Source organism: Chiloscyllium plagiosum, unplaced genomic scaffold, assembly GCF_037043375.1.
Source record: "Chiloscyllium plagiosum isolate Xiang-an unplaced genomic scaffold, Cpla_swu_hap1 HiC_scaffold_24, whole genome shotgun sequence".
NCBI lineage: Eukaryota > Metazoa > Chordata > Chondrichthyes > Orectolobiformes > Hemiscylliidae > Chiloscyllium > Chiloscyllium plagiosum.
Window position 1 is genome coordinate 40,769,384 of NW_028270162.1, and position 27,831 is coordinate 40,797,214.

A 27,831-nucleotide genomic window follows, 5' to 3' on the forward strand; every position below is an offset into this window, starting at 1 on the left:
CAAGAAGCCAATAATATATTAGACATCCATGATACCAAAGAACAATCGAAGTTATAAGTAAACTGTTCTGTCTGACTCCACCACGTAATGAATCACAAATCATGACCTTACAATTAATTTATTTTCCTAAGATATAGATAGAATCAATTCAGAAGTCATTAATTCCAGTTGACAAGACTTGAAGCAAGTCTAGCCAAGGATTCTCCCATTCATTTCTGCAAAGTGGACAATTATCATGGGCGGCGCAGTGGTTAGCACTGCTGCCTCACAGCGCCAGAGACCCAGGTTCAATTCCCACCTCGGGTAACTGTCTGCGTGGAGTTTGCACATTCTCCCAGTGTCTGCGTGGGTTTCCTCCAGTGCCCTCCCACAGTCCAAAAACATGCAGGTTAGGTGAATTGGCCATGCTAAATTGCCCGTAGTGTTAGATGTTATCAAGCTCTGGTTAGGCCCCATTTGGAGTACTGTGTCCAGTTTTGGGCCCCACACCTCAGGAGGGACATACTGGCACTGGAGCATGTCCAGCGGAGATTCACACGGATGATCCCTGGAATGGTAGGTCTAACATACGAGGAACAGCTGAGGATCCTGGGATTGTATTCATCGGAGTTTAGAAGGTTAAGGGGAGATCTAATAGAAACTTACAAGATAATACATGGCTTGGAAAGGGTGGACGCTAAGAAATTGTTTCCGTTAGGCGGGGAGACTAGGACCTGTGGGCACAGCCTTAAAATTAGAGGGGATCAATTCAGAACAGAAATGCGGAGGCATTTCTTCAGCCAGAGTGTGGTGGGCCTGTGGAATTCATTGCCACGGAGTGCAGTGGAGGCCGGGACGCTAAATGACTTCAAGACAGAGATTGATAATTCCTTGTGACATCAAGAATTTAAGGGCTACGGGGAGAATGCGGGTAAGTGGAGTTGAAATGCCCATCAGCCATGATTAAATGGCGGAGTGGACTCGATGGGCCGAATGGCCTTACTTCGACTCCTATGTCTTATGGTCTTAAGGAGTAAATGTAGGGGAATGGGTCTGGGTGGGTTGTTCTTCAGATGGTCGGTGTGGACTTGTTGGGCCGAAGGGCCTGTTTCCACACTGTAAATAATCTAATCTAATCTTCACAACATTCAAAATATATTTATAGAAGATGCAAATTTTGACTGCTCTCTGCAGACTTTTTTTTTCCTATAAAAGATTTTATACTTTTACTTCAGACGACAGACACAACAAATACCTGCATCAGAAATATCTGTTAAAAGCTCTGACCCCTAGCAGCGTACAATAAAAAGAAACGTGTTGCTAGACAAATGCTCTAGTAAAGTGGGTCAATGAGGCAGCAATCTCTTCAAAGTAGAGATAAATTCAAAATCTTTTCTCTCAATAGAAGGTCAACCAACTTCAAATCATTCATTAGGTAAACTCTGCAAGCTGCCATCAGTTCCAGCACTGGCTTTGACAGCTGATTTTCTTTGAAGATGTCTTGCAAATTCTTAGGTTTAATCTGGTGAGTTTCATAATTTGTTAGCCCAGTGCAGTTTGCTGTAAATTTATCCCTCACTACATCAAATTCTGCTTTTGACTGGATAGCACTTAAATTTGCCCACTTTAATATAGATGGACTTTCTGCATAGAAATACCATTATTGCTGAGATTCTACTTTTGTTTCAACTATTTACCTATCTTATTGTGCTAAGTTTAGGACACTGGTATCTAATGACAGAGAACATCTTCCTCAACTTTCAGCTTTTTGTAAAATCTAGTGTTAAACATTTCAGATTGAGATGGATACAGGAAAATCAAAGCAGATATTTTGTGACTACGAACCACCATGCCATGCAGTGGTCCAAATAATCTTCATGAAATTTGTGAAAAATTTAGCTCTCCTACAGATTTCACTGAATCTCTAAAAATTATATCTTTAGCTTTTGAACTTGCCTTTATCAAAGGTAGTCATCTCTGGATCAGCGCATTATCTATTAAAAGAACATTCTTTCATCATGTTCTTGAAACTAATACAGGCGAATGGCTAATACATCCTTTCACTTAAAATACGCCAGGAATTCTTATGCCCTACTCCACTTCTGCTATGGCAACTTTGGCAGATTGGCAGAAATATGGTATGCAGACAAAAATGATGTAACAGCAGTCAATTGTAGACTATCAGGTGTCTTGGTCTCCAAATACTTCCATTTAATTTTATTAAACATTCATGTCAAGAGCAAAATAACAAGGAAATGCATGGGCCCATCCAACACACTTTAAATTTTCTTTTTGAAATTAAAGTATTTTGCTTACCTGGTAATAAGTAACTGCATTGGTGAGATCATTTGCATCCTGTTACAAAGTGTAAGTATCCTTCTGCAATGAGCACATGAACATTTATTTTTGCAAGCTTCATTTTCTCTCCCTTTCCATTCATCACAGTTCATGATGGCCATCAGGATAGGGAACTCCAGCTTAATTAGGAGCGAAAAAACATTATGATGGCATTCTAGTTTCAGATTCACTTTTCTCATGGGATATATTATTCCTGTGTTCACAGCCCAATAGACTTGCTAATGAAAAGACTCCTGAGTTGCCAATTCAGAAGTATGTTTTTCAGCTGTGAAATTTACCCTGTGGCACCTTTACACCCATGATTGGAAATCACATGCCCTAGGGTATACAGAAATGCAGAATCGCATTTCAGTCATTCTAGTGAAACCTGACAGAAAGTTCACCAAGGATGCTTGAATAAAGACTGCTGGAAGACAGGCTGCTGCTGCCATATAAAACAATTTTCTTGCATGTGTTTTTACCTACTTGCAAAAAAAAAACGCTTTAATATTGATTTAAGGAAGTGATCATTTTTTAAAAAAGCTTTTTAAAAAACTATCCTACAGTTTTTGAATAGATTCTACATAATTAGCGAAAACTAGGAGAACAATCTATTAATAAAAACATTCAACTGTAGAGCACAAAGGCACTAACTTCATAATGGAAATGAAAACCCTCAGGTCACAGAAGTTAAGAAATAATTTTCTTTGTTGTTTGCAGTAATAGACTTATCTTACAGAACAGCATCAAGTTTCCAATATTCACAAAGTATCCACTTGAGTCATGCACTCCTTACTGTAACTTGCTAAAAAAGTTTCTATAAGGAAATGTACCCGGAGATTGTATTTCGATAATTTAATAATTTATTAATCTAGAAAAGTGTGTAAAAGTATAGCTCTCATCCACAAGATATATGAATGACATTAAAATGCCTGCAGGTTTATCAAACTCGCTTTTAGTGTATTTGTTTCAGCAATACAGAATTAAAATGAACTTCACTTATTTTATTTTATATAAAAGAAGCCCACAGCAAAATGCTCAGAAGAAAAAACTTCATATTGGCGTGAAATGTACAGCTTTTACATTTAAAAATGTTCTGAAATATACATACAAGCATGCTAGCAAATCCAGGTTATCGGGAGACAAACTGGTATGCCATTTCTGAACCTTAAATGTGTTCTAACAGAAGAAAAATGAAAATCTTCTGCTAAAGGATTCTGTTGTTCAACTGGGGCTTGTATGCTCAAACTTTTAAAAATCCACAACTAAAATATGCATATCCATGAGAAATATACATACAACTTTCTCACATTGAAGTACATAATATAGGATTTTATCTATTGCCATTTATTTATTTTTTTGCACAAAAACCTATAAATATTACTTCACCAGAATCTTTTAACTTAAATCTTAAATAAAATGACAGAGGTCTGAGTTTGCACCTCCAAAAATATGAAGATGAATATTTATCTTCATCAGTCAAGTCCGAGATAAAAATGGCCTTGAAATCGAAACAACCCATTTTCATCCATAGCTGATGAATTTTGGGAGGGAGAATGACAATAAAATGGAAAAATTACAAACTTCTACTTACAATTCTCACCAAGTTAACTTTTTGTACAATTTTACAATCTTGATTTTCCTCTTCAAAAGGCCTTGTGAAATTTTTCTGATTAAGAAAAAATAGTACTGCAATTTGTCAATTTTACACTGTACACAATAGATACAAACTGTTTTCATATATCTGGTTTATATCTACAATACAAAGGAAGCCACCAAAGGTGACTCAAATGCACAATAAAATATCATTTACAAGCACTAGCTAGTTGATATTCTCCACTATATTTTCCTCAATTTCACAATACTGTGTTTTTTTTAAAGAATGTACAATTTATCATGAAAAATAAATTCTGTGTTGTAGCAATGATGACAAGTATAGTTTCAGAAGCTGTAACATAAAAATTCCAAAAAATTTACTGATGTGGAAGAGCTTTACAATGTATGCCGCTGATGCACCAATATCCAAGGAAAGTTCTTTGCAAGGTAATGCTCACACTTTTGAAAAAATTAGACGGAGTGAATTCAATTCTCTTGGAAATGGTACTTGCTCAAATTTTGATATTTTCCCTTACAAGATCTTCATATCATTGCAATACAGCTGATGATGCATCATGTTCTTGGTCAGGGAAAGGGATTAAGTCTGTGTATAACACGACTCCTAGTCTCAAAGTAAATTCATAATGGCATTGTACATTTGAGTAAGCACCACAAAGTGGACGGGTAGACAGGACTGGCGATCTTGTGTGGCAGGGTTGCAGTTGAGCCATGATAAGGCATTATACTGTTCTAGTACAAATCTGGAAAAGGAAGAGCCAACATATTAGTATTCATTTTAGTAATAGAAGAGTTTTGTTAAAGAGTAGGTGACAGAGTTATGACAAACCTCAAAACATCTGAAGTTCTATTGGAATCCAGAGGGTGAGGATGAGAGTGCTTGCCAGGAAGTAGTTCATCAGATTGTGCCAAGGAGACATGGTGATGTAATGAGGCCTAAAATAAAAAGGAATACAATAACAGATTAGCCAAATTTAACATAGTAACTATAAGTAGTTTTTGAAACAATGTGAAACACCATTGACTTAATTATTTCAAACTCAAATGCCAGCAGGTTTTAATTTTCTTTTAGGTGTTTATTATTATGGAAGTTTTATATAACGAACCAGCCAAGGTGCACATAAGCTTCATTTATTGCTCAAACTCATTTCAGCTCTACTTTAATCTGGCAACAAGTTCAAATCTGATCCAGAGAATGTGGATGAAGAGATTGCGAAAAGGTCTTCAATGCTCCTTCTGCCGAAGGACAAGTTAATGGAGGGACCAGCGAGTGAACACACCTTCATTCAATTTTCAATTTGCTGCATATAAATATTACTAATGTTCATCAGTACAGGTTGATGACAGCAGAGTATATAACATGTGAGAATGATTCTATAACATGGAAACAAATGGATGTTCCAATATTTTGCCTGCATTCAAAACAGTTACCTCCATATGTACATTTTAACAATCTTACTCTGCTCCGTGGCAAACATTAAAGATAGATAGACACTTCAAATGATTGATTGATAAATCTGAATTTGAAAAAAACAGAAATCACCTTTAGAAACAACGGGCACTGATTTTGGGCATGGGGACAGGCAGACCAGAACCACTGAGGGAGATTTTCAGCTTTGGCAGTTGAAACAAAGTACCCAAGAGCAAGAGGTTGCTGCAATACATTCGCTACTTCCTCATGAGCTTCTGTGGAGAGGAGTCGTTCACCTCCTTGACCCTGAAAGAATGCAGATATTTAAAAAGATCAACTTTTAAGATAATGTTGATTAGATTATTTACTTACTAAACACCTTCTTTAATGTGTTACCAATTCATGTAGTATGCAATGCAGTCGATGGAGTTCCAGACTAACTGGATTGTGAAAATAAAGTATATTCTTCTGTTTTTCTGATATTTGGTCAGCTTAGTTACAAAGCTAGTCATAAATATTTCAAATGGGTAATATTTCTTTTTATCATGAGCAGGTGCAGCAAAGACACATTTATGAAAACATGGGTTGCTTAGCATACAAGACAATGCCAGACTGCAATTAAACAGAGGAACACTGAATGCTTTGCTTTGCTTTCAAACAACATAACGTGACATGCATTTTCACAAACTTAGTGCTCCATTAAATAGTACATAATCAATGCTTTCACCTCTAGAAAACCCTATTATTCAAAGTTTGTGCGAAGATTTGTAGCTCGGGTGCTCGTTGCTGTGGTTCTGTTCGCCGAGCTGGAAGTTTTTGTTACAAACGTTTCGTCCCCTGGCTAGGCGACATCATCAGTGCTTGGGAGTCTCCTGCGAAGCGCTTCTTTGATGTTTCCTCCGGTGTTTATAGTGGTCTGTCCCTGCCGCTTCCGGTTGTCAGTTTCAGCTGTCCGCTGTAGTGGTTGGTATATTGGGTCCATTGGTATACATGAACATCAACTAGCCACGAAACGACACGACCAGCTATCCTTAGTAGCCACACACGCAGACAACAAGCAACATGAATTTGACTGGGACAACACTACTATCATAGGGCAAGCCAGACAGAGAACAGACAGGGAATTCCTAGAGGCATGGCATTCATCCACAAACTCCATCAACAAACACATCGACCTGGACCCAATATACCAACCACTACAGCGGACAGCTGAAACTGACAACCGGAAGCGGCAGGGACAGACCACTATAAACACCGGAGGAAACATCAAAGAAGCGCTTCGCAGGAGACTCCCAAGCACTGATGATGTCGCCTAGCCAGGGGACGAAACGTTTGCAACAAAAACTTCCAGCTCGGCGAACAGAACCACAGCAAACCCTATTATTGCATACAAATATTCTGAAATGACTAAATTATGACTAATTTATTTCTATACATTTAGATCTATAAACAATACTTTTGTAATCAATTACTAAATCATTTACTTTCACTTTGAGGTTGAACAGGTTTAGAAATTGCTTATAAACTAGGGTCACTAAAAAAAATCTCTTAACTATAAATGTGTTTTGACATACTACTTAAAACGACGAGCCCTTGCAATTGGATCACCAGAGTTGTTACAGAAAATACAGTTTCCAATGTGATCTCATTTGAATCAATATTTTTTGGAATACCTTGCTTCAACTAACAAAATACTGTTAACCCCCACTGATGTAACTGGTCAGTTTTTGCCACAAAACTCAAAAGTTATGTTGGCTGAGGAAGAAGTGAGTGTGAAGACAGGATGATACTACAATTTAACATGTTAAATTACACAAGGCTCATTTGCACTCCTTAGAGTTTAGATGGTTCTGGGGCAATCTAATCCAAAAATTATTAAGATATTTGCTGAAGTATGTTAGTGGAGTAGTAGTAACCTTGTCTTCTTGTGATAGCATCCAGAACAAGAAGCCAAACTGGTTAGTTAGTTGAAATACCCATGGCTGAGTTTGATACTTAGTAAAAACCTAACAAGCGTATGGAACAAAGGAAGGCAAGTAGAATTAGAGTACAGATCAGATGTGAACTAAGCAAATATCATAACATTCTTGAGAGATGATATAATTTACTGCAGTTCCAATAATATTGATTTTAAGGATATACCAGTACATCCCACACTTTTTCACCACTAAAATCTCATTTCAAGACATGCAAACTGTTGCAATTCTCTGGGCAGAAGGGTGTGTACACCGGTGTGTGCATTCAGATGAGGCTTTGGTTGATAACAAAGACTACTGACCAGTTATTGACAACAAGGGCCTTTTTGCTTGCCAACAACTTTGTGATTGATTGTCAGAATAACTTGGGGCTAGTAACAGAGGGGAATTTGATCTCCACCTGCACAGGAACGGTTTCTCTATTCTCTGCAGTTAAAAGCCATTTTCAACCTGAAAAAAAACCGAATTCATCTTTCCTTCAGCAGTTGTTTTAAGTTGTGACATTCAACTGATAAGAAACCTTTTATAAGGTAACTAACCACCTTGTATCTCTCGCAAGTGGAGCATCTGAAGAAGGTCAACTGAAAAGCAACATTTGGACCATCATAAAAATATGGATCTCAGCAACACATGAACGGACACTACGAAAATGCCTCCCAGTTTTCCTCTGCACATAACCTATTTTCTGTGTGTGTTTATAGGGGGAGTTTAAAAAAAGAAAATCAGCAATTTAATTTGCTGTGCTGATGGTCTATATCTGTTTACCTGTAACTCGAGTCTCATTACTTGTAATAAATAGTAATTCTTGTTAAGTCCAGAAACGTGGTCCCTGTGTTTCCCAGCAACCTGATGTGAAATCAGGTCAATTGGGAAATTTTTTGGACTTTATTTTAAAATATTTAACTCATGTTGACTTTGGCAACAACAGGGCTTGATTTTCAGAGCATTACCCCAGTGAGCTGTGACAACATTCATCAAGTACACTCTCCCAATAACATTTAGCTACCTACTCTCAGAATCCCAAAAAAGATTGCAATACATTGTAAGACATAGCTTAAATTTAACAGAACAATCTCTATGCTTTTCAGCTGGTATCAACAGGCATCCTGCAAAATGCTTGATTATTTCAGTTACCACTGTTAGATGGTTTCTGGTACGGTCCAACTCAATACAGAATCAATTTGCTACTATCTAGTTGCATGCATCATTTACTTTTTTGAACTTCTAAAATATTAACAATACATGATCCATTTCAAGTCAGACTTAAATTTAGTTTGTCCAGGTGATTCAAATCCATTCAATTCATTGAATTTCTTGACATGTGTAATACACGTTTTAAATTCTGCCGGTCAATATTTTGCAGACAAATTCACTTGTAATTGAGTGTAAAAGGTCAGCTCAGGCATTACTCTCTAAAATAATTCTCCCTCTGTACCCCATTCACCCATTCCACATCTATAGAAGCAGCCCTTGGTCCACTGAGCCTGTGCCAATCTACACTAATCCCATTTTCTAACACTTGCCCCAATAGCCTTAAATGTTGCTACATTTCAAGTGCTCATCCATGTTTTCTTTTAAAGATTCCAAGGTTTCCCTTCTTCTCTACCCTCTCAGGTGATTCATTTCCTCAGTGAAAAAAAGATTTCTGAAATCCTCTCTGAACTTCCTCCCCTTTACTTTAAAATTATGTCCTCTTGTTATTGATCTTCAACTAAGGGGTATAGCTGTTATCTATCTACCCTGCACATTCCCATCATAATCTTATTCACTTCTTAGCTTGATATGCTCTAAAGATGACAACAAAACCCCAATCTGCCTCTCTTCACAGCTAAAACAACCCAACCCAGACAACATGTTTGTGAATCCCCTCTGCAGCCAGTCCAATGCAATTACATCCTTGCTATATTGTAGTTACCAGAAATGTAGTTACACAATTCTCCAGTGTGGCCTAACAAAAGTATTGTACAGATCCAACATAACCTCCCAGCTTTTATAAATCTATGCCACAGCTGAGAAAGACAAGTGGCCTGTATGCCTTCATAACCACTTTATTAACCTGTCCTGCCATCTTCAGGGATCTGTGGACAAACACGCCAAAATCTCTGTTCTTCTAACCTTCCCAGTGCCCTGCCATTCACAGAGTACTTGTCACCTCACTTTTCAGGGCTAAATTCCAACTGCCATATTGAAACACCAAATTCCACGAGACAGTCTAACTTTGCTCCCCCCTGGATCCATGCAGGCCTGAAATGCATTTGTAGTATTTCTTATTTTGTTGAACTTGCTTTGGTGTGGAGGGTTAACACATTAAATCTAGCTTTGAAGATCCAGTAATTTATCATCATTTGATCCAATATTTGCATACAAGTCAATATAGTTTCAAATGAGCAAATTTGGTTGCTTACAGTTTTCTGAATAGCTAACACTTAAATTTTTGAAATAATTTAATATTTAATTAAATTTAAAAGGCAGAATTGTGTCTGCAGAATAATTTCTAATCCAGTTTCTTTAAGAAACAAGATGTCTGTTCTACCTAAAGGAGCAGCACTCTGAAAGCTTGTACTTTCAAATAAACTCGGTGTTGCGTGATTTTTTAACTTCTTCAAATATGTACAAACAACATGGGCGGGGAGTATTTGTCAAATAATCGAATGCCAGATAACAAGTTTAGCCAAGCATCGGGACCTTGCGACCTTGCCGGATAATCCAAAATTCAGAAAATTGAATGCCGGATAATCAAGGTTCCTCTGTGTTTACTGCTGTTGCGTTTATTTCACTATACCACTTGGTGGCGCTGCTCCAGGAAAAAGAATATTCATTCTTCAAATCTCAACACCTGAACAAGACATGATGCTTTCGGGAATATGGTTGAGATTTTGGTACCTTATGTGAACAGTATCTGTATTTAAGTTGTCTGAGGAACCCGACTGGCAAAGCTGAATTATACACTTAGAAATAAATGCATTTAAAATGAAACAAATATGCAAGGAGCGAGTCAATAAAAAGCAGTTTTTATGGCCACTTTAGTGGTTTTAGTATCCCAAACAAGGAAAATTGTGCATGGTATACTTTGCGATGGTACATGCTCCACCAAATCTGTGCAATGATTTAAACAAAAATTTGTTCTAAGGATAAAACTTAAAAGAAGCCTACCTAGATTATTCAGAAATTACTGTTATCGTCCATCATACGACCATTGTCATCTTTTTGGCTTTACACCTCGCCCTAAACTGGGTTGTTACTTAATCTACTAAAATGCACCTCTCAACAGGCAAAATATAAGGAACACAGAAAAATTAGGAACAAACAAATATCACACGCTTTTACTGTGTGCAGCATGTAAATATTCAAATGTTATGCAGAATATAGTATTTGGGGTTTATCCACTGTTTGAGCAGATTGGAACTCTAAAATTCACATTATGCACCTAACAAAATGCCACATAAACCAAATTTGAAATGCAAATTTGTCATGTGCACACTTTGTAGGAGTTGGCATTTACAATATTGGCAATATTTTCTCTCTTAAATGATAAAAATTCAACAATTGACTGGACAAGTACAAAACAAAAAACAAGCAATTCATATTATTCATCTTTGTCCTTCACAACTTTCAAACTCCTGCATTTTGACTAAAGTCTTTGGTATATCCATTTTAAGGTTCTAAGATAACATGATTCAGTAATGCCAACCTAAGTATGCCAAGATTTCAAAGTCACTTCCAAAATCTGAAACTGTTGAGTAGCATACTAAAACAAAAATCATATATTAAACTTGGATCGACAAAATATTGATAAACATGTTTGCCACAGAGTGCACAAAATTTTCAAAGAACCTTGAAGCAATCCACACAAACATCCATTAAGCTGACTTGAAAGGAGACTCAATTTTGAACGTAAAAGTCATGAACATTTCTCCCAGAAAAATTTGCTTTTGGTTTGATATTACCATCTTACCCTGCCAGCTTCACTGCTGTGTTGAAAATGAGAGCCTGCTCCTGTGCCAGTAGGTGAACCAGGAGACAGTACAGGAGAAGACGTGGGAGATGGGTGAAGATTACCAGTTATCAGGATCCGAATGTCATTGTCAAAGTCTTCAGCAAAAATATCCTCTTCCAAAATTCCTATACCATCTGTTCATAATAACAGAAACAAAATAAACAGGAAGCAAATAAAATAAACGCAAAAAGACACAAAATCACTTTCTTTAACCAAAAGTTACTAATCAACATTGCATGCTTGACTTTCTGAACCAGCTATTTTAACAAAGTAATGCTCTAATCATTCTATTGAACTTTCCAGGGTCTACTTCAATGTTGTGGTGCATTGGTTGTAGAGGGGTCCGCAAATGTTGCCTGGCCATTGCTTCTAAACATCTCTTCATATGGTGGATGGAAGATCAGGAAATCTACGGTGTGAGCAAGAATGGTTCAACAGATTGATACCTAACTATTATTTCCCCCAGATGTCATTGCAATCATGGGGTTAAGATAATCTTGGCACTATAACCAGAGGATTAAAGCACAGGCAAAAACCATCCTGTCTATTGTGCCTCTACTGGCCTTTCAAAAGAGCAATTATACTTAGACCAATATTCATGGCTTTTGTCCTTATTCAATCTGTTGTTAAAAAGTATCAGTGGAATCAGCTTCTACTGCCTTTTCAGATACAGCATTCCAGATCCTAACAATTCCCTGAAAAACGTTCATCTTCCTTTCAGATAATTTGCCAAGTGTCAAATTTATGAATTTTAGTTATTGATGCACTTGTTTTCTCTGTCAAATCCTCCCATCGCATGTAAAATATCACAGTGGTCACTTCTTAACCATTTGTGTTATAAGGTGAATAACGGTAACTTCTCAAATTTTCCCTCACAATGGACAGACTGAGGTGTCAGTGGGAGAGCACTTTGGGGCCAGCAATCATAATTCTATTAGATTTAAAATAATGATGGAAAAGGATAGACGAGATCTAAAAGTTGAAGTTCTAAATTGGAGAAAGGCCAACTTTGACGGTATTACGCAAGAACTTTCAAAAGCTGATTGGGGACAGATGATCGCAGGTAAAGGGACGGCTGGAAAATGGGAAGCCTTCAGAAATGAGATAACGAGAATCCAGAAAAAGAATATTCCTGTCAGGGTAAAAGGAAAGACTGGTAGATATAGGGAATGCTGGATGACTGAAGAAATTGAGGGTTTGGTTAAGAAAAAGGAAGCATATGTTAGGTATAGACAGGATAGATCGAGTGAATCCTGAGAAGAATATAAATGAAGTAGAGGTATACCTAAGAGGGAAATCAGGAGGGCAAAAAAGGGACATGAGATAGCTTTGGCAAATAGAATTAAGGAGAATACAAAGGGTTTTTACAAAGATAATAAGCACAAAAGGGTAACGAGGGAGAGAATAGGGCCCCTCAAAGATTAGCAAAGCTGCCTTTGTGTGGAGCCACAGAAAATGGGGGAAGATACTAAATGAGTATTCTGCATCAGTATTTACTGTGGAAAAGGATATGGAAGATATAAATTGTAGGGAAATAGATGGTGACATCTTGTAAAATGTCAGATTACAGAAGAGGAAGTGCTGGATGTCTTGAAACAGGTAAAGGTGGATAAATCCCCCGGATCTGATCTGGTGTACCCGAGAACTCTGTGGGAAACTCGAGAAGTGATTGCTGGGCCTCTTGCTGAGATATTTGTATCATTGATAGTCACAGGTGAGGTGCTGGAAGACTGGAGGTTGGCAAACGTGGTGCCACTTTTAAGAAGGGTGGTCAGGACAAGCCAGGGAATTATAGACCAGTGAGCCTGACGTCGGTGGTGGGCTTTGTTGGAGGGAATCCTGAGGGACAGGATATACATGCATTTGGAAAGGCAAGGACTGTTTAGGGATAGTCAACATGACTTTGTGCATGGGAAATCATGTCTCACAAACTTGATTGAATTTTTTGAAGCAGTAACAAAGAGGATTGATGAGGGCAGAGCATAGATGTGATCTATATGGACTTCAGTAAGACATTCGACAAGGTTCCCCATGGGAGACTGATTAGCAAGGTTAGATCTCATGGAATACAGGGGGAACTAGCCATTTCGATACAGAACTGGCTCAAAAGTAGAAGACAGAGGGTGGTGGTGGTGGATTGTTTTTCAGACTGGAGGCCTGTGACCAGTGGAGTGCTACAAGGATCGGTGCTGGGTCCTCTACCTTTTGTCATTTACATAAATGATTTGTATACGAGCATAAGAGGCACAGTTAGTAAGTTTGCAGGTGACACCAAAATTGGAGGTGTGGTGGACAGTGAAGAGGGTTACCTCATCGTACAATAGGATCTTGACCAGATGGGCCAATGGGCTGAGAATTGGCAGATGGAGTTTAATTCAGATAAATGCGAGGTGCTGCATTTTGGGAAAGCAAATCTTAGCAGGACTTATACACTTAATGGCAAGGTCCTAGGGGAATGTTGCCGAACAAAAAGACCATGGAGTGCAGGTTCATAGCTCCTTGAAAGTGGAGTAGCAGATAGATAGGATAGAGAAGACGGAGTTTGGTATGCTTTCCTTTATTGGTCAAAGTATTGAGTACAGGAGTTGGGAGGTCATGTTGCGGCTGTACAAGTCATTGGTTAGGCCACTGTTGGAATATTGCATGCAATTCTGGTCTCCTTCCTATCGGAAAGATGTTGTGAAACTTGAAAGGGTTCAGAAAAGATTTACAAGGGTGTTGCCAGGGCTGGAGGATTTGAGCTATAGGGAGAGGCTGAACAGACTGGGGCTGTTTTCCCTGGAGCATCAGAGGTTGAGGGGTGACCTTATAGAGGTTTACAAAATTATGAGGGGCATGGATAGGGTAAATAGGCAAAGTCTTTTCCCTGGGGTCAGGGAGTCCAGAACTAGAGGGGCAACTAGAGATACCTAAGGGGCAACTTTTTCCACACAGAGGGTGGTTTGTGTATGGAATGAGCTGCTAGAGGAAGTGGTGGAGGCTGGTAAAATTGCAATATTTAAGAAGCATTTGGATGGGTATATGAATAGGAAGGGTTTGGAGGGATATGGTGGCAGGTGGGACTAGATTGGGTTGGGATATCTGGTCGGCATGGATGGGTTAGACCGAAGGGCCTGTTTCCATGCTGTACACATCTCTATGATTCTAAAAGCTCAAATGACATATCTCGTGGCTTCCAATAGACAGAACTTTACTGAAAGCCATTGAAGTTCTACAATGATACCCTCCATAAGAGAACAGACATACCAGCCACAACACCAAACTAAATAAAAGCAAAATATTAAGGACGCTGGAAATCTGAAACAAAGTGCTGCAGAAACCCAGCAGGTCTGTCAGCACTGTGGAGACAGAAACAAAGTTAATGTGGAGTCCAATATTACTTCTGAGGAAGTCCGATTCTTTCTCCATATTTGTTGTCAGACTTAGTAAATTTCTCGAGCATTTTCTGTGCTTGTTTCACAAGATCAAACCACTGTTTTATTTGAAGAACTAGCATATTGGGATACAAGGAATCCTTACTGATTTTTTCTTTTCTTAAAATACATTTTTAAAACATTGTCCTGTTTAATCTCTGATACTTTGATATTATTTTTGGCTTTTTCGGTTGAAGTGTTAGTGAGAAGTAGGGTGCATTTACAAATTTTTGTTTTAATGTTTCTTTGAACTTGGATTAGGTTATAGCACAATAAAATTAACTTGTTAAATTTGAGTTCACCTGCCTGGCTTAATCCTTAAAAATTACAGAGACAAGGACAGACTCAACTGCTAATACACCATCCTCGTAAATTTTCAATTTAAAAATTCAATAACCTGTTGCTGTCCAACAAGGAGTGGAAAGAGTGAAAAATCTGTCTACTTCTCATTCTGCACTGAAAACACAATTCCTCGTTGGAAAGTATTGTCCTTGCACTAAGCAGAAAAGTCCATCACCATAAACTGACAGGAATATATTTTTTTTTTTTACAAATCAGTTTTCTTCACTTTTCACAATAATAAAACCTTTTGGTTGCAACCAGCTTCTTCACCAAAACACGGTTAATTGGGAATTGCACATTCTGCAGCTGTAATAAACTCAATTACAGTCATTAAATAGGTCTACTCACCTTGGTTACCAAGAGCTTCCAAAGCTTCAGTATTGGCAACAACCGTAGCAGCAGATGTTGGAAAAACCAGAATGTGCGTACAGGATGCATCTTGTGGGGTGTTCAACTGAGATGTTTGCAAGTTGAGAGCTGTACCACGCCCAAACACAGAACCCATTGTGACAGCATCTTAAGAGTTCCAAAACACAAATAATTGTCAATTCGAGTTTAACTTAATGAGATACCAATTGTGAAATTACATTGAAACTATTATGCAATGCATGTTCCACTAAATATTCAAAATTTCTTTTCAAAACAAAATCCGTACCAGGCATAACAACAAATGAACCCTGTGGCTCCAGGGCAACCAAGCAGGCACTGAGAATTGTGGGAGAATCTGCTGCAGATATACCACACATTGTGCAAGTCTCCTTCAATTGTTTACTGGTAGACTGTAGCGAGCGTCGCCCAATTAGGATACTCCAATCTGCAGAAAGATTAATTTTGTTAAGTTAAAAAAAAAAGGAAACCCAAGTTTTCTTTAGGCTGTATTTAGCAAACAAATTTACCTAAAATGCCATATATATATATATATGCCCATCTCAGTGAGCTATTTTTGCATTTTAGAAGAATGCAAGAGTTTCCCTTTTGGGCACATACATCAGAAAATTAAGAGCACAACTTTGCAATAAAATGAACGAGTGGGTAATTGCAACAAGCATTTGATTGTCTGAAATGTACCCTTCACAGAGTCAGATATGTATTTGAGGGATAAAAAAAATCATCTCCAATTTGCAAAACAATGTGTTACTGTCCCTTTAGAACTTACATGGTTGTTCATACATTTAATACACACCATAACTTGAGGATGCTTTACTGCTATTTTAACCAATAATTCGTTACATCTTTTTAAAAAATCTTTAATAAAACAGCTTGGTTTAAAGGAGGTCAGAAGTCACACGATACCAGGTTGTAGTCCAAGAGGTTTATTTGAAATCAACAGCTTTCAGAGCAATCCTTCAGCATCAGGTGAATGAAGGAGCAAAGCTCCAAAAGCTTGTGATTTCAAATAATCCTGGTGGACTATAATCTGGTGCCACGTGACTTGTGACCTTATCCACCTCGGTCCAACACTGGCACCTCCACATCATGGTTTAAAGACGACTGTCCACAAATAGGTACTGTTGAAAAGGGTGGCGCTGGAAAAACTCTGCAGGTCAGGCAGCATCTGAGGAGCAGGAGAGACAATGTTACGGGCATAAGCCCTTCATCATTCCTAATGAAGGGCTTATGCCTGAAACATGGACTCTCCTGCTCCTCGGATGCTGCATGACTTGCTGTGCTTTTCCAGTGCCACACGTTTCGACACTGACTTTCCATCATCGGCAGTCCTCATTTTCTCTCAATCACAAATTGGTAGAGCAGTGGTGAAGTGCAAGAAAATACTTGCCAAATACTTTATCCATATTTTGTTAAACTGTATAAAACCAATCAAATGTAGGGACTTTATTCTCATTTTAACTGTCTGATAAATAACTGAATGCACAAATTCATTGACGCTTGAACATAAACAAACTGACTGATTATTGGCATATTTGAAGACTGTTACAATTGCACGACAAGAAATAAGGATGGACAATGATTTCCGAAAATATTTTCTGAAGTTTTAAGGTATGTAAAAAAATAATTTCAGCTTTAATTCAAAGTTCCCTACCTTTCAGTTCTCCATGACCTACTCTTCCAAGTCTCCCCATTACAATTCTCCATGGCAGTGATGTCATCTGCATAATTCCAACACACCATTCCCATAGTTTCTGCAAGCCAATTTTACGAGCAGGCACTTTACTTCTCCTTGACCTGAAAACATTATGTTGTGTTAGTTCAATGCTTCAGCTTTGTACCTTGCAATTTCTGGCAAAGCTAAGTTGCTCCCTGTATCTGTTAGCGTGCACAGACACGAATGAATATTATAATGTGCTATCACACATATTTGTTCCAAATTCTCATCAATTAAAATTCAGAGTGAATGCACCACAGTTGCTTTTAAAAGATAAATTCACACTATCCTTTAAGTGAAACTAAGCACAGAATTGTACTGTGACGCAGAGGCCACATCTCTCTTTTGATTATTTCTAAACTACCTGCTTATCATTGAAAAAATGCATCATCGACAGAAGACAGAATGCTTATGAGTCAATCCAATAGTGCTGCATTTAGACACAAGCCCCAGAACTCTGTTTGAGTCATATTTAGTCACTATCAGGTTTAAGCTTCTTGTTCATAGTCTGAAAAGAAAGGAACTATCAAACAGACTGTGACAAAAACCAAACTCCAAAGAAACAGATTCATACTGTAATTAACACATACAAACAAACATACAAATTGGGAGGAGTAGGTCACTTGGCCCCTCAAGTCTATTGTCATTCAATGAGATCAAAAATAAGCTGATTACTTGAACACAGAGCTCTCGAATCTCTCACCTGAGAGAACATATTTTTATTCTTCCTACCAATATGGACAATTTCACATTTTCTCACAGTATATTCTATCTGGCAGACCTTTATCTGCTCATTCTTCCTGATCTCTTTGAAGCCGAGTTACTTCCACTTCACAAATGACTTTCCTACCTACCCTTGTGTCAGCAACAGATTTAACAGCCATACCTTTGACCACTTCCTCGAAGTAATTTGGGGCGGCACGGTGGCACAGTGGTTAGCACTGCTGCCTCACAGCGCCAGAGACCCGGGTTCGATTCCCGCCTCAGGCAACTGACTGTGTGGAGTTTGCACATTCTCCCCGTGTCTGCGTGGGTTTCCTCCGGGTGCTCCGGTTTCCTCCCACAGTCACAAAGATGTGCAGGGTCAGGTGAATTGGCCATGCTAAATTGTCCGTAGTGTTAGGTAAGGGGTAAATGTAGGGGTATGGGTGGGTTTCGCTTCGGCGGGTCGGTGTGGACTTGTTGGGCCGAAGGGCCTGTTTCCACACTGTAATCTAATCTAATCTAATCTAATCTAATTTATATAGATTGCAAAATGTTGAGGCCCCAAAATTGAGCACTGTGGCACATATTGTGCCAACTGGAAAATGACCCATTTAAATATACTGTTTCCTGTTTACTGGCTAATATTCCATTCATACCAAAATATTGCCCGCTATACATTGAGATTTTATTTCCCATAATAATCTTTGATGTGATAACATATTAAATGCCTCATGGATATCCAAGAACAATAAATGCACAGCAATAATTTTCTAAAGAACTCCATTAATTGATTAAATACTATTCCATTTCAGAAAAAAAATGTAGACTCTGCCCAATCATCTTGATGTTTCTAGAATATTGTTAATAATATTTTCTAACATCTTCCCCAAGATAGATGTTAAGCTAAACTGTAATTTTGCCAGCACAGCAACATGTTCAAAATATATTATGTTGCAGTTATTTTATGTTCAATGTCTGCTGATTATTGTTTTAACAAAATAATTTGAAGTATTTGTCAGTTTAGGAATGAATCGTTAAAAAAAACTAGTGAATATGTTGTTATTGTGCAGACTACCTTTGACCTAGTTGAAGTAAATTTGATTCTTAATGTAAAGTCAACTTGGACTTAAACTGTTACCTGTTTGGGACATCAATGTTCAGGATGCATGTCTCCAGTAATTCCCCGTGAAGGTCGGTACATGATGCTAGAAGCCACCTCTGATCATGTGATAAACAATAACCAACAAAGAGCACGTTGTATTTCTGGCTTGCCTCTCCAAATGTCTCACCTAGCTCTGTTTGTTTGTCTTTAATTGGTGCCAAGATATAAGGTGGCGAATATACCTGGATAGGATGGGGACGCTGGAATTGAAAAACAAAATTGACAGTCCGTACAAAGAAAATGTGTTTCTCCTTTTTATAGTTAAAGAAACAGTAACTTTCGACAACAGATTGAACAACAGCTAGATTCTTAACAATAAGGAGGGAATAATTAAAGAAAAGTACGTATCAGCTTCTATTAGTTAACGCATCAGAAGAGAACATGAGGCGGGCTGTTTTACTATTCTCTCAACACAAATTAGGCCACAATGAGAAGAAATCATAATTGATCACTAAATTATTACAGATGACAAAAGGTTCCACAGCACTATAATAAAATAATTCTTTCAGAAGCAGTCTATATTATTTTAGAATATACTTGTAAGTATGAAGGAAATAGAACTGAAGACTAAACAGTGTATTGATGATTTCTCTTGCGTTTAGGATAGCATGAAACGCAAGCAGATATCAAAAGAGGATGTAAATGGAAACAAACTCTACAGCAAGTTGTCAAAAAGTTAGAATAATTAACATTTTTATAAATGGTATACACCTGACCTTTTACTCAAAGAATTTTACTCAAAATGCATACAGTAAGACTGATGTGCAATAATTAGTGCATAAACAGTAAACAGGAACAGAAGTTACAAACTAATACGCACCTCTGAATGCTTAAGGGTCATATCTATTGTGGAAGCAGGACCAAAGCCAGTTAGTGATTTAATGTGGATCTGTGTGGGAAGCGGCCGTCTACATTGTGTGTAAACCGAGAATGCCAGTGATTTTAAGTGCTGGATATAGAAAGTGTGATCATCTTTCACTGGTTGTAGTAGATACTGGCAAGGCACAATCTGAAATGAAACAGAAGTTTCACACTTCTACGCATCATATTGCTAGGTAACAACTTTAAATGATAGAAGATTTCAAATTGCGGGAAGCATGCTCATTTACAACTTAATTTCTCTGTATGATGAAGGTTAGCCATTCCAATGTTCTGCATTAGTCCAAAATGTTGAATAAAAAACAAAAATTGAAGTGCTATGGACCATTTAGCAAGTTTTAAAAATTGCTGTACAATGTATAAAAAAAGATTAAATTTCAATTTACCTGGACAGTGAATGCATTCCTCATATGCTCTGGTAGATTATCCAGCATCTCCATGTAGCACCTTAACAGGCCTAACAGCCATCCACTAGTAAAAGATGACTCGTCTTCTGAGGAATATGTAAAAGGATCAACAAGATAAATGACGACAGCTGGTGGATATGCATTGCTGTCAGCCGACTCAGCTTCAGTAGGAATTCCTATCCGTTCCCTTTCTGTGGTACTGTAATAGTAAAACATATGATACAAAATTACAGTCAAACAATTGCTCAATTAATTTATGAATTCCCATAATTTAACATATTGTCCCATTTGAAATGAAAAGGCACACTGAAAATCAATAATTCGGTTATTAGCAGTCTCCCATGGCATTACTATGAGCAAGGTGCAGATACAACTTGGCTCCTCAATGATTGCTTTTGCCTGGTCTTGTCCTGTCCTCATCTTTCTCCATTTAGCCAGTCGCCAAGGTCTCAGTGTCCCAATGTGCTCCAATGTATTTTTTTTTGAAGGGAGTTGATAAAATTCTCAATTGAAGAACTATTAGAAAGAACTTTCAAAGACCAATTATGTACTTCATAATCAATTTGCTACTGTGTAATTTTGTTAAAAAGTATATCTAATAGATGATTAAGTAAATTTTGGTGGCTTCCAAATTTTGAAAGTACACAATGAGCTATGTGTAACTACACATTACTCTATTATTTATTCAAATTTTACAAATCATACATACACCAAGTATGCCAGCGAGCATGGTTCAAATACTTCACACTGCTGTTACTACAGAAGTCCTTAGGCTGCCTATTAACAAATCCCAATGAGTAATTATACAAGCTCTTAACTGGAGTTATAAGGTCCATACAAATCCCTATAAATAGATTTGTTTGTCACTAATATCTATTTTACATCACACTTACCTCTCTTGCACTTCTTGCTGCTGTGCAGAACTCTGGGCATCTGAATCTCCACTGCCACTGGGTGTATTTGCTGGAGGCCTCTCGGTACTGGTGCCTGAGCTACCACTCTGCACCTGAGCAGCTCCAACAGTCCCACCAAATCCTGAAGAGGATGGGATTGTACCTGTTTGATGCAAAACTGGAGTAGTGGTTGTGGTGGTAGTGGAGGTAGTAGAAGTGGAGCAGGTACCTGTTGACCCACTTCCAACACCAGTGCTGCCAGTTGTTGCATTGCTACTGCCAGTGCTGGTTGTGGCAGTAGCTGTGGTGCCAGTTGTCACTGGTGCAGAAGTAACCCCAGTTCCCAATGATGGCCCAGCGCTTCCAGTTGTTGCCTGCCCCTGGGTACCAGAAGATGATGTTGGCTGGTGTTTAGGTGGAATCAGCAGGCTGTTGTCCAACTGAAGTGTAGCCAGGTAAGGTGCTGGATTATAAGGAAAAAGGCATTAAAAAAAAGAGAGACTTTGAAGAACCAAGTCCAAATTGGTTTTCAGCAATATTTCTTATAAAAACATGTACATACATTGCACTTCACTGATTAAAAAAAACTAAAAACCAAATCAATGTCAGTATCATACAAATTAATACCCTACAATAAAGCTGTAAATAAATCAATTAATTACAAGAACAAGGTTGCTCTTCTTTAATGAGAACAGATCGTTCATTCTTTTCAGAAGTATTGATATCAATTATTTTACTTACCCAAGTGATGGCGACAGACTTGAGCATATAGCTTTAACTTGGCAAGATTGTCATTTTCATCGCTAACCCACGCTTGGGAGAACCATTCATCAACAGATTCATCTGCCAACTTCTTTGCAGAACTCTTACCAACCCGCATAATTCCATCTCTCAATACTTTGCAGATTGGTCTATGCTCACCAAGTCTGCATGTCTGTTACAACAAAAAAGCATCTAAGTCAATATGCAAATACTTAGAATATTTTTGATTAAATTGCAAACAACTGTTGATCACACCTGCATTTCCTGAAATTCTAAATATACTCAAAATTGGTCAGCTGTTTTCCATAAACCGATACTATCAATGCAAAATCTTACTAAGCACTTAAAACATTCAAGTGATAAAACTTCTATCCTTTTGTAAATCTAGATATATTCTACTCCTGTTTAATCATGTATGTTGTTTACATTTGGTTATGAAGATGGATCAGAACCCTAAAGTGTTTATAGACTTATTAAAAAACGTTTAATTACAAAATATATTGTTTCTAAAAGGAGGACTAAAACTAGCATTCTGTGAGGATCATAGTTAAAGAACTATCCCTTCGTTACCTCTGTGATGCCAGTAGAGACACCCCAACTCAAACCAGTTAAAAAGGAAATAGATCAACAACAAGCTCAAATGGTGGATTCCATTCACAATTGAAAGGTATCAAGGACTACAGAAACTTGACTAATCTGCAAAATTATGGTTCATGATATCAATGGTTCACATACTAAGAATGTCACCAGCAACTTCCACCACAACAGCTGTAAAGCTCAAAAATCCACTCTTGGCAAACAATTCAGAGATTGATTTTTAAAAAATTAAACTTTTATCTTTTTTAACTCATCTCATTTCTAATCTGATTGCATGTATCTGTTGCATTATTAAGTCTTGTCAAAAAAATAGTAATTAATAAATACACTATTTGTTAATTCAAGATATTCTGGTTAAATACGTTCCTTTTAAAACATAGGGACATTTAGGTCTGGAACAAAGGATCCTTTTTAAAATAACCTTGTTACAAACCATTAAGAGGTGGGTTAACAGACAAAGAATCAGTGTTCATCCATCCTATCCTGGAAGCTTAACAGTTTGAGGAATCTAATTGAGAACTCTAATGAATTGGGGAACTTCACAATTGTAACAATTTAAAAAATTATCCGCACTTTTGACCTGAACAACTTTGCATTTACTCTATAAAAAGGTGCATTCCCCATTTAGCCTTGGTTCAAATTACAATTATTCAGCTTTGCTTTGAAATACTGAAGGTTACTTCAAGTGAAATACACCAGTAGAAGTTTCTGAAAGCCCAAAACAGTGAATTATCCATGTTGAATTACCAATAACTTTAATTTTTTTGCATCAGTGATACTGAAAAACTAGATAAGGATATTAATTTATTTGTAACAATCAAAATTCTTGCAATATTCTAAGTTTTTATTCCACAGTAATAGCATCATTGGACAATTGCATACATTTCATTGTTGCTGTTGAGCATTTATTCTGACCTCATATACAGCACTAAGATCCCTGAAGAAATTTTTGGCTCCAGTGAGCAAGGCCTCATTTTCTGGACAGACCACAATGTAGGCTACGTCACGCTGAGAACCATACGGTTCGAGAAGCAGCTTCTCCCAAAAGGGCAGTGCAAAAGGAGAGATCATCAGGAAGTCTTTATCATAGCCCAGAAGCAGTGTGGGAATGGGAAGTGGCTCTGGTGATTCTTCTGAACCTGAACAAAAGACAATTATGGAACATTTAAATTTTGAGATAACATCAGAATTTTGTAAATACCAGGACTACTTTCACACAACCATTTTGCCTCGTATTATGGTACAATTAAATGTAACTTTCTAACAGTCAATATATACTTATAGTTGAGAACATCTCAGATTAAAATATTTCCCAGTTTTTGAATAAATTACCTTAGCTTTTTGTCCTTATCATCTCACTATTCTAATCTTCAATCGTACTAAATTATGAATACTACTACCAAGATACATTCCTCTAGGCTATAACTAAACTCCTTTTCAGTTTTCTACTTCTTCCTGTCAGTTTATTTAGAATTATCGAAACCTACCAGGGTTAGTACAATAGTCACCATTCTCATGAGCTAAAAAAGTTAGAAGATAGTATCATACAAAGAAAAAACACAATTATGCAATGATGAATGGCTGGCTACAGGATTAGGCAGAAGAAACAGAAAATAATGGTCAAAAGACTAACGGGGCATGGGAAAAGATGAGAAAGCTAGCTAGAAATATAAATTCAGAAAGTATGAGTTTCTGCAAATGTTTACAAAAACATTAAGTGAGCATTGGTTCTTTGGAAAATCTATCTGAAGAATTATCTCATTATTAATTAAGGAAACAACATGAATTGAACTGACAATTTACATCAGTCTTCACTGGTGAGGATACCAGTAACAGCTCAGAAATAGCTCTAAGTCAGGAAATAGAATGGAAGGAGGAACCTTAGAAAGCACAATCATCAGCGTACTGAACAAATTGTGGGAGCTGTGAACTGACAGGCTCCCAGGTCCTAATGGACGTCATCCTTGGGTCTTAGAAGCAGTACTGAATGAGACAATTAATATACTGATTTAAACTTTCCAAAATTAATTAGTTTTTTTGAAGGTTCTGTTAGATTAGAAAATTGAGAATGTACCTCCTTCATTCAAAAAGGGCACAGACAAAAAGAATATAAGATTAAGAGCAGAATTAGGCCATTCGGCCCTCAATTATGGCTGATGTTTTCCTCAATCCCACTCTCTTGCCTTTTCCCAGTAACCCTTGAACCCCTTACCAAATCAAAAACTTATCCGTCTGTCTTGAACAGACTCAGTAACTTGGGTTCCAACTCTCTGCGGTAATGAATTCCACAGATTAACGACCCTCTGGCTGAAGAAATTCCTCATCTCAGTTCTAGAGTTGTCTCTTCACTCTGAGTCTGTCTTACTGGTGGAAGCATTTTCTCCACGTCCACTCCATCCAGAGTTCTCAATATTCTGTACATTTTAATCACATTCCCTCTCATCCTTCTAAATTCTGTCAAGTACAGACCCAGAGTTCTCAACAATTCCTCATAATACAAGCCCTTCATTCCTGTAAACCTCTGGACTCCCTCCAGCACATCTTTCCTTATATATGGGGCAGAAAACTGCTCATATCAAAAATCAGGGAACTACAGGCCAATCAGCTTAACATTTGACATAAGGAATATCAGAAATGATATTAAAAAAGGGCACTTAGATAAGTTCAAGTTAATCAGGCAGTCAGTATGGTTCTGTGAAAGGGAAATCATGTTTAACCAATTTTTTTGGAGTTTAGGTACAAATATCCCAATGATCCAACTCCCAGTATTAGTCTACTATCCTATTAAATGGAACTCCACTACTCCACACAATTTGTTTTGTCACATGTTGAGCTTTGTAAACATTTGTCTCATTTAACATTCATGTTCATATAATTCTACAGTACATATTTTAAATAGTAGGAAAATGAGCGTGCAGAATCTTCAAAATTTGGAAAATGTTTTAATTTGCATAACAATCTCCTGTTATCATCAGGAAACAGAAGGATTGAAAGCTTAGTTGGTGAATGCTGTATTACTTCAAGGGAAGCAACTTAAATAGGAATAGCAATAATCAAAACATTGTTCAGAATTTTCTTTTACTATGTATAAAAATGAAAACTGGAATTTACCATAGGATCCTCTGCCTATCTTGTGGAATTGTTGCCAGGTGAGAGGTCCTTGCACATGCTGGATATTGTCCCATGTCCTTCCTGTCCGTTTCTTTTGAATGGCATCTTGGAGAAAAGGCTGCAGTGACAGCAGCATGCGGACCACATCCTGGGATGAAAGGATGCTAATATCCAGAACTGCAAACAAAAAACTCTGTTACTGCAATGCATTCAAAAGTTATGTCCTGGGCACAAATTTACCACTGTCAATAAACAAACCAGCTTTTGCTTTTAAAGACTTCCTCACTATTTGAAATCTGTCATCTTAACCCCATCCACAATAAAACCCATTTCTGAAGCCTGACCTTGCACTCCAATCTCCAACATTGCTTCTCCAATGTTTGACACAAATTTCTGATATTTCCCATGTAGGTGTTATCACATTCCAATAAACCAAAATTTGGACAACTTTAATCAGATTTCCATATTTGCTTCAATGACCTTGACAGAGGTCAAAATTAAATGAAATCCAATGTCAATGTAATCATGGTGGCACTATTTACATTTACCCTTCTCAGCACATCTGCAAGTTCCAATACAACTTACAATATTCTCCTCCAATTCATCCAGCCATGGTCTGGCTGAGCAAGGTTGCCCTTGTCTGTTTCAAGGGTTGAAAAGTATGGTGCTGGAAAAGCGCAGCAGGCCAGGCAGCATCTGACGAGCAGGAGAATCGACGTTACGGGCATAAGCCTTTCTTCAGGAATGAGGCTGGTGTGCCAAGCAGGCTGAGATAAAAGGTTGCGGGGGACGGGGAGGGGGGGGTGCTGGGAATACGATAGGTGAAAGGAGGTGAGGGTGAGGGTGATAGGCCGGAGAGGGGGTGGGGGCAGAGAGGCCGGGAAGAAGATCGCAGGTCAAGAGGGCGATGCTGAATCCAGGGGTTGGGACTGAGAAAAGGTGGGGGGAGGGGAAATGAGGAAGCTGGAGAAATCTACATTCATCCCGTGTGGTTGGAGGGTTCCTAGGCGGAAGATGAGGCGCTCTTCCTCCAGGCATCATGTGGCCAGGGTCTGGTGATGGAGGAGGCCAAGGACCTGCATGTCCTTGGCATAGTGGGAGGGGGAGTTAAAGTGTTCAGCCACGGGCGGTTGGGTTGGTTGGTGCGGTGTCCCAGAGGTGTTCTCTAAAATGTTCCGCAAGTAGGCAGCCTGTCTCCCCAACCACATTGGGTGCAGCGGATACAGTAAATGTGTGTGGAGGTGCAGGTGAATTTGCGATGGATATGGAAGGATCCATTGGGGCCTTGGAGGGAGGTGAGGGGGGAGGTGTGGGCGCAAGCTTTGCACTTCTTGCGGTTGCAGGGGAAGGTGCCGGGAGTGGAGGTTGGGTTGGTCGGTGGTGTGGACCTGACGAGGGAGTCACGGAGGGAGTGGTGTCTCCAGAACGCTGATAGGGGTGGGGAGGGAAATATATCCCTGGTGGTGGGGTCTGTTTGGAGGTGGCAGAAATGACGGTGGATGATACGATGTATCCGGAGGTTGGTGGGGTAGTAGGTGAGGACCAGTGGGGTTCTGTCCTGGTGGCGATTGGGGGGGGCGGGGTTCAAGGGCGGAGGTGCGGGAAGTGGAGGAGATGCAGTGGAGAGCATCGTCGACCACGTCAGAGGAGAAATTGCGGTCTTTGGAGAAGGAGGCCATTTGGGCTGTTCGGTAGTGGAATTGGTCCTCCTGGGAGCAATGCGGCGGAGGCGAAGGAATTGGGAATATGGGATGGAGTTTTTACAGGGGGCAGGGTAGTTGGAGGTGTAATCTAGGTAGTTGTGGGAGTCAGTCGGCTTGTAGTAAACGTCTGTTGTGAGTTGGTCGCTCGAGATAGAAATGGAGAGGTCTTGGAAGGGGACAGTCCAGGTAAATTTGAGGTCAGGGTGGATGGTGTCAGTAAAGTGGATGAACTGTTCAACCCCCTCGTGGGAGCACGAGGTAGCACCAATACAATCATCGATGTAGTGGAGGTAAAGGTGGGGGATGGTGCCAGTGTAGTTGCGGAACATGGACTGTTCCATATATCTGACAAAGAGGCAGGCATAGCTGGGGCCCTCTGTCATATCCAACTACTGCCGCAACATTGATCGCCTCGACCTGTCCACCCCTCCCACCCACT

At 38.6% G+C, this 27,831-nt stretch overlaps 1 protein-coding gene across 2 annotated transcripts in view; it reads right to left on the minus strand.

Moving 5' to 3' along the window:
- Positions 1–3,305: 3,305 nt before the first annotated feature.
- LOC122562734 (mediator of RNA polymerase II transcription subunit 13-like) overlaps positions 3,306–27,831 on the minus strand; it is a 237,283-nt gene continuing 212,757 nt past the window's right edge. For both annotated transcript variants that reach the window (XM_043715858.2, XM_043715857.2), the window contains exons 18-31: positions 25,690–25,866; positions 23,494–23,717; positions 21,961–22,153; positions 21,220–21,682; positions 20,306–20,525; positions 19,861–20,049; positions 19,017–19,240; positions 17,111–17,253; positions 15,725–15,883; positions 15,418–15,585; positions 11,273–11,448; positions 5,474–5,647; positions 4,760–4,866; positions 3,306–4,673 (exon numbers count right to left, since the gene is read on the minus strand). In XM_043715858.2, the coding sequence (XP_043571793.1) occupies positions 4,541–4,673; positions 4,760–4,866; positions 5,474–5,647; positions 11,273–11,448; positions 15,418–15,585; positions 15,725–15,883; positions 17,111–17,253; positions 19,017–19,240; positions 19,861–20,049; positions 20,306–20,525; positions 21,220–21,682; positions 21,961–22,153; positions 23,494–23,717; positions 25,690–25,866 (2,750 nt within the window). In that variant the 3' untranslated portion in view covers positions 3,306–4,540. The remainder of the gene's footprint in view (positions 4,674–4,759; positions 4,867–5,473; positions 5,648–11,272; positions 11,449–15,417; positions 15,586–15,724; positions 15,884–17,110; positions 17,254–19,016; positions 19,241–19,860; positions 20,050–20,305; positions 20,526–21,219; positions 21,683–21,960; positions 22,154–23,493; positions 23,718–25,689; positions 25,867–27,831) is intronic.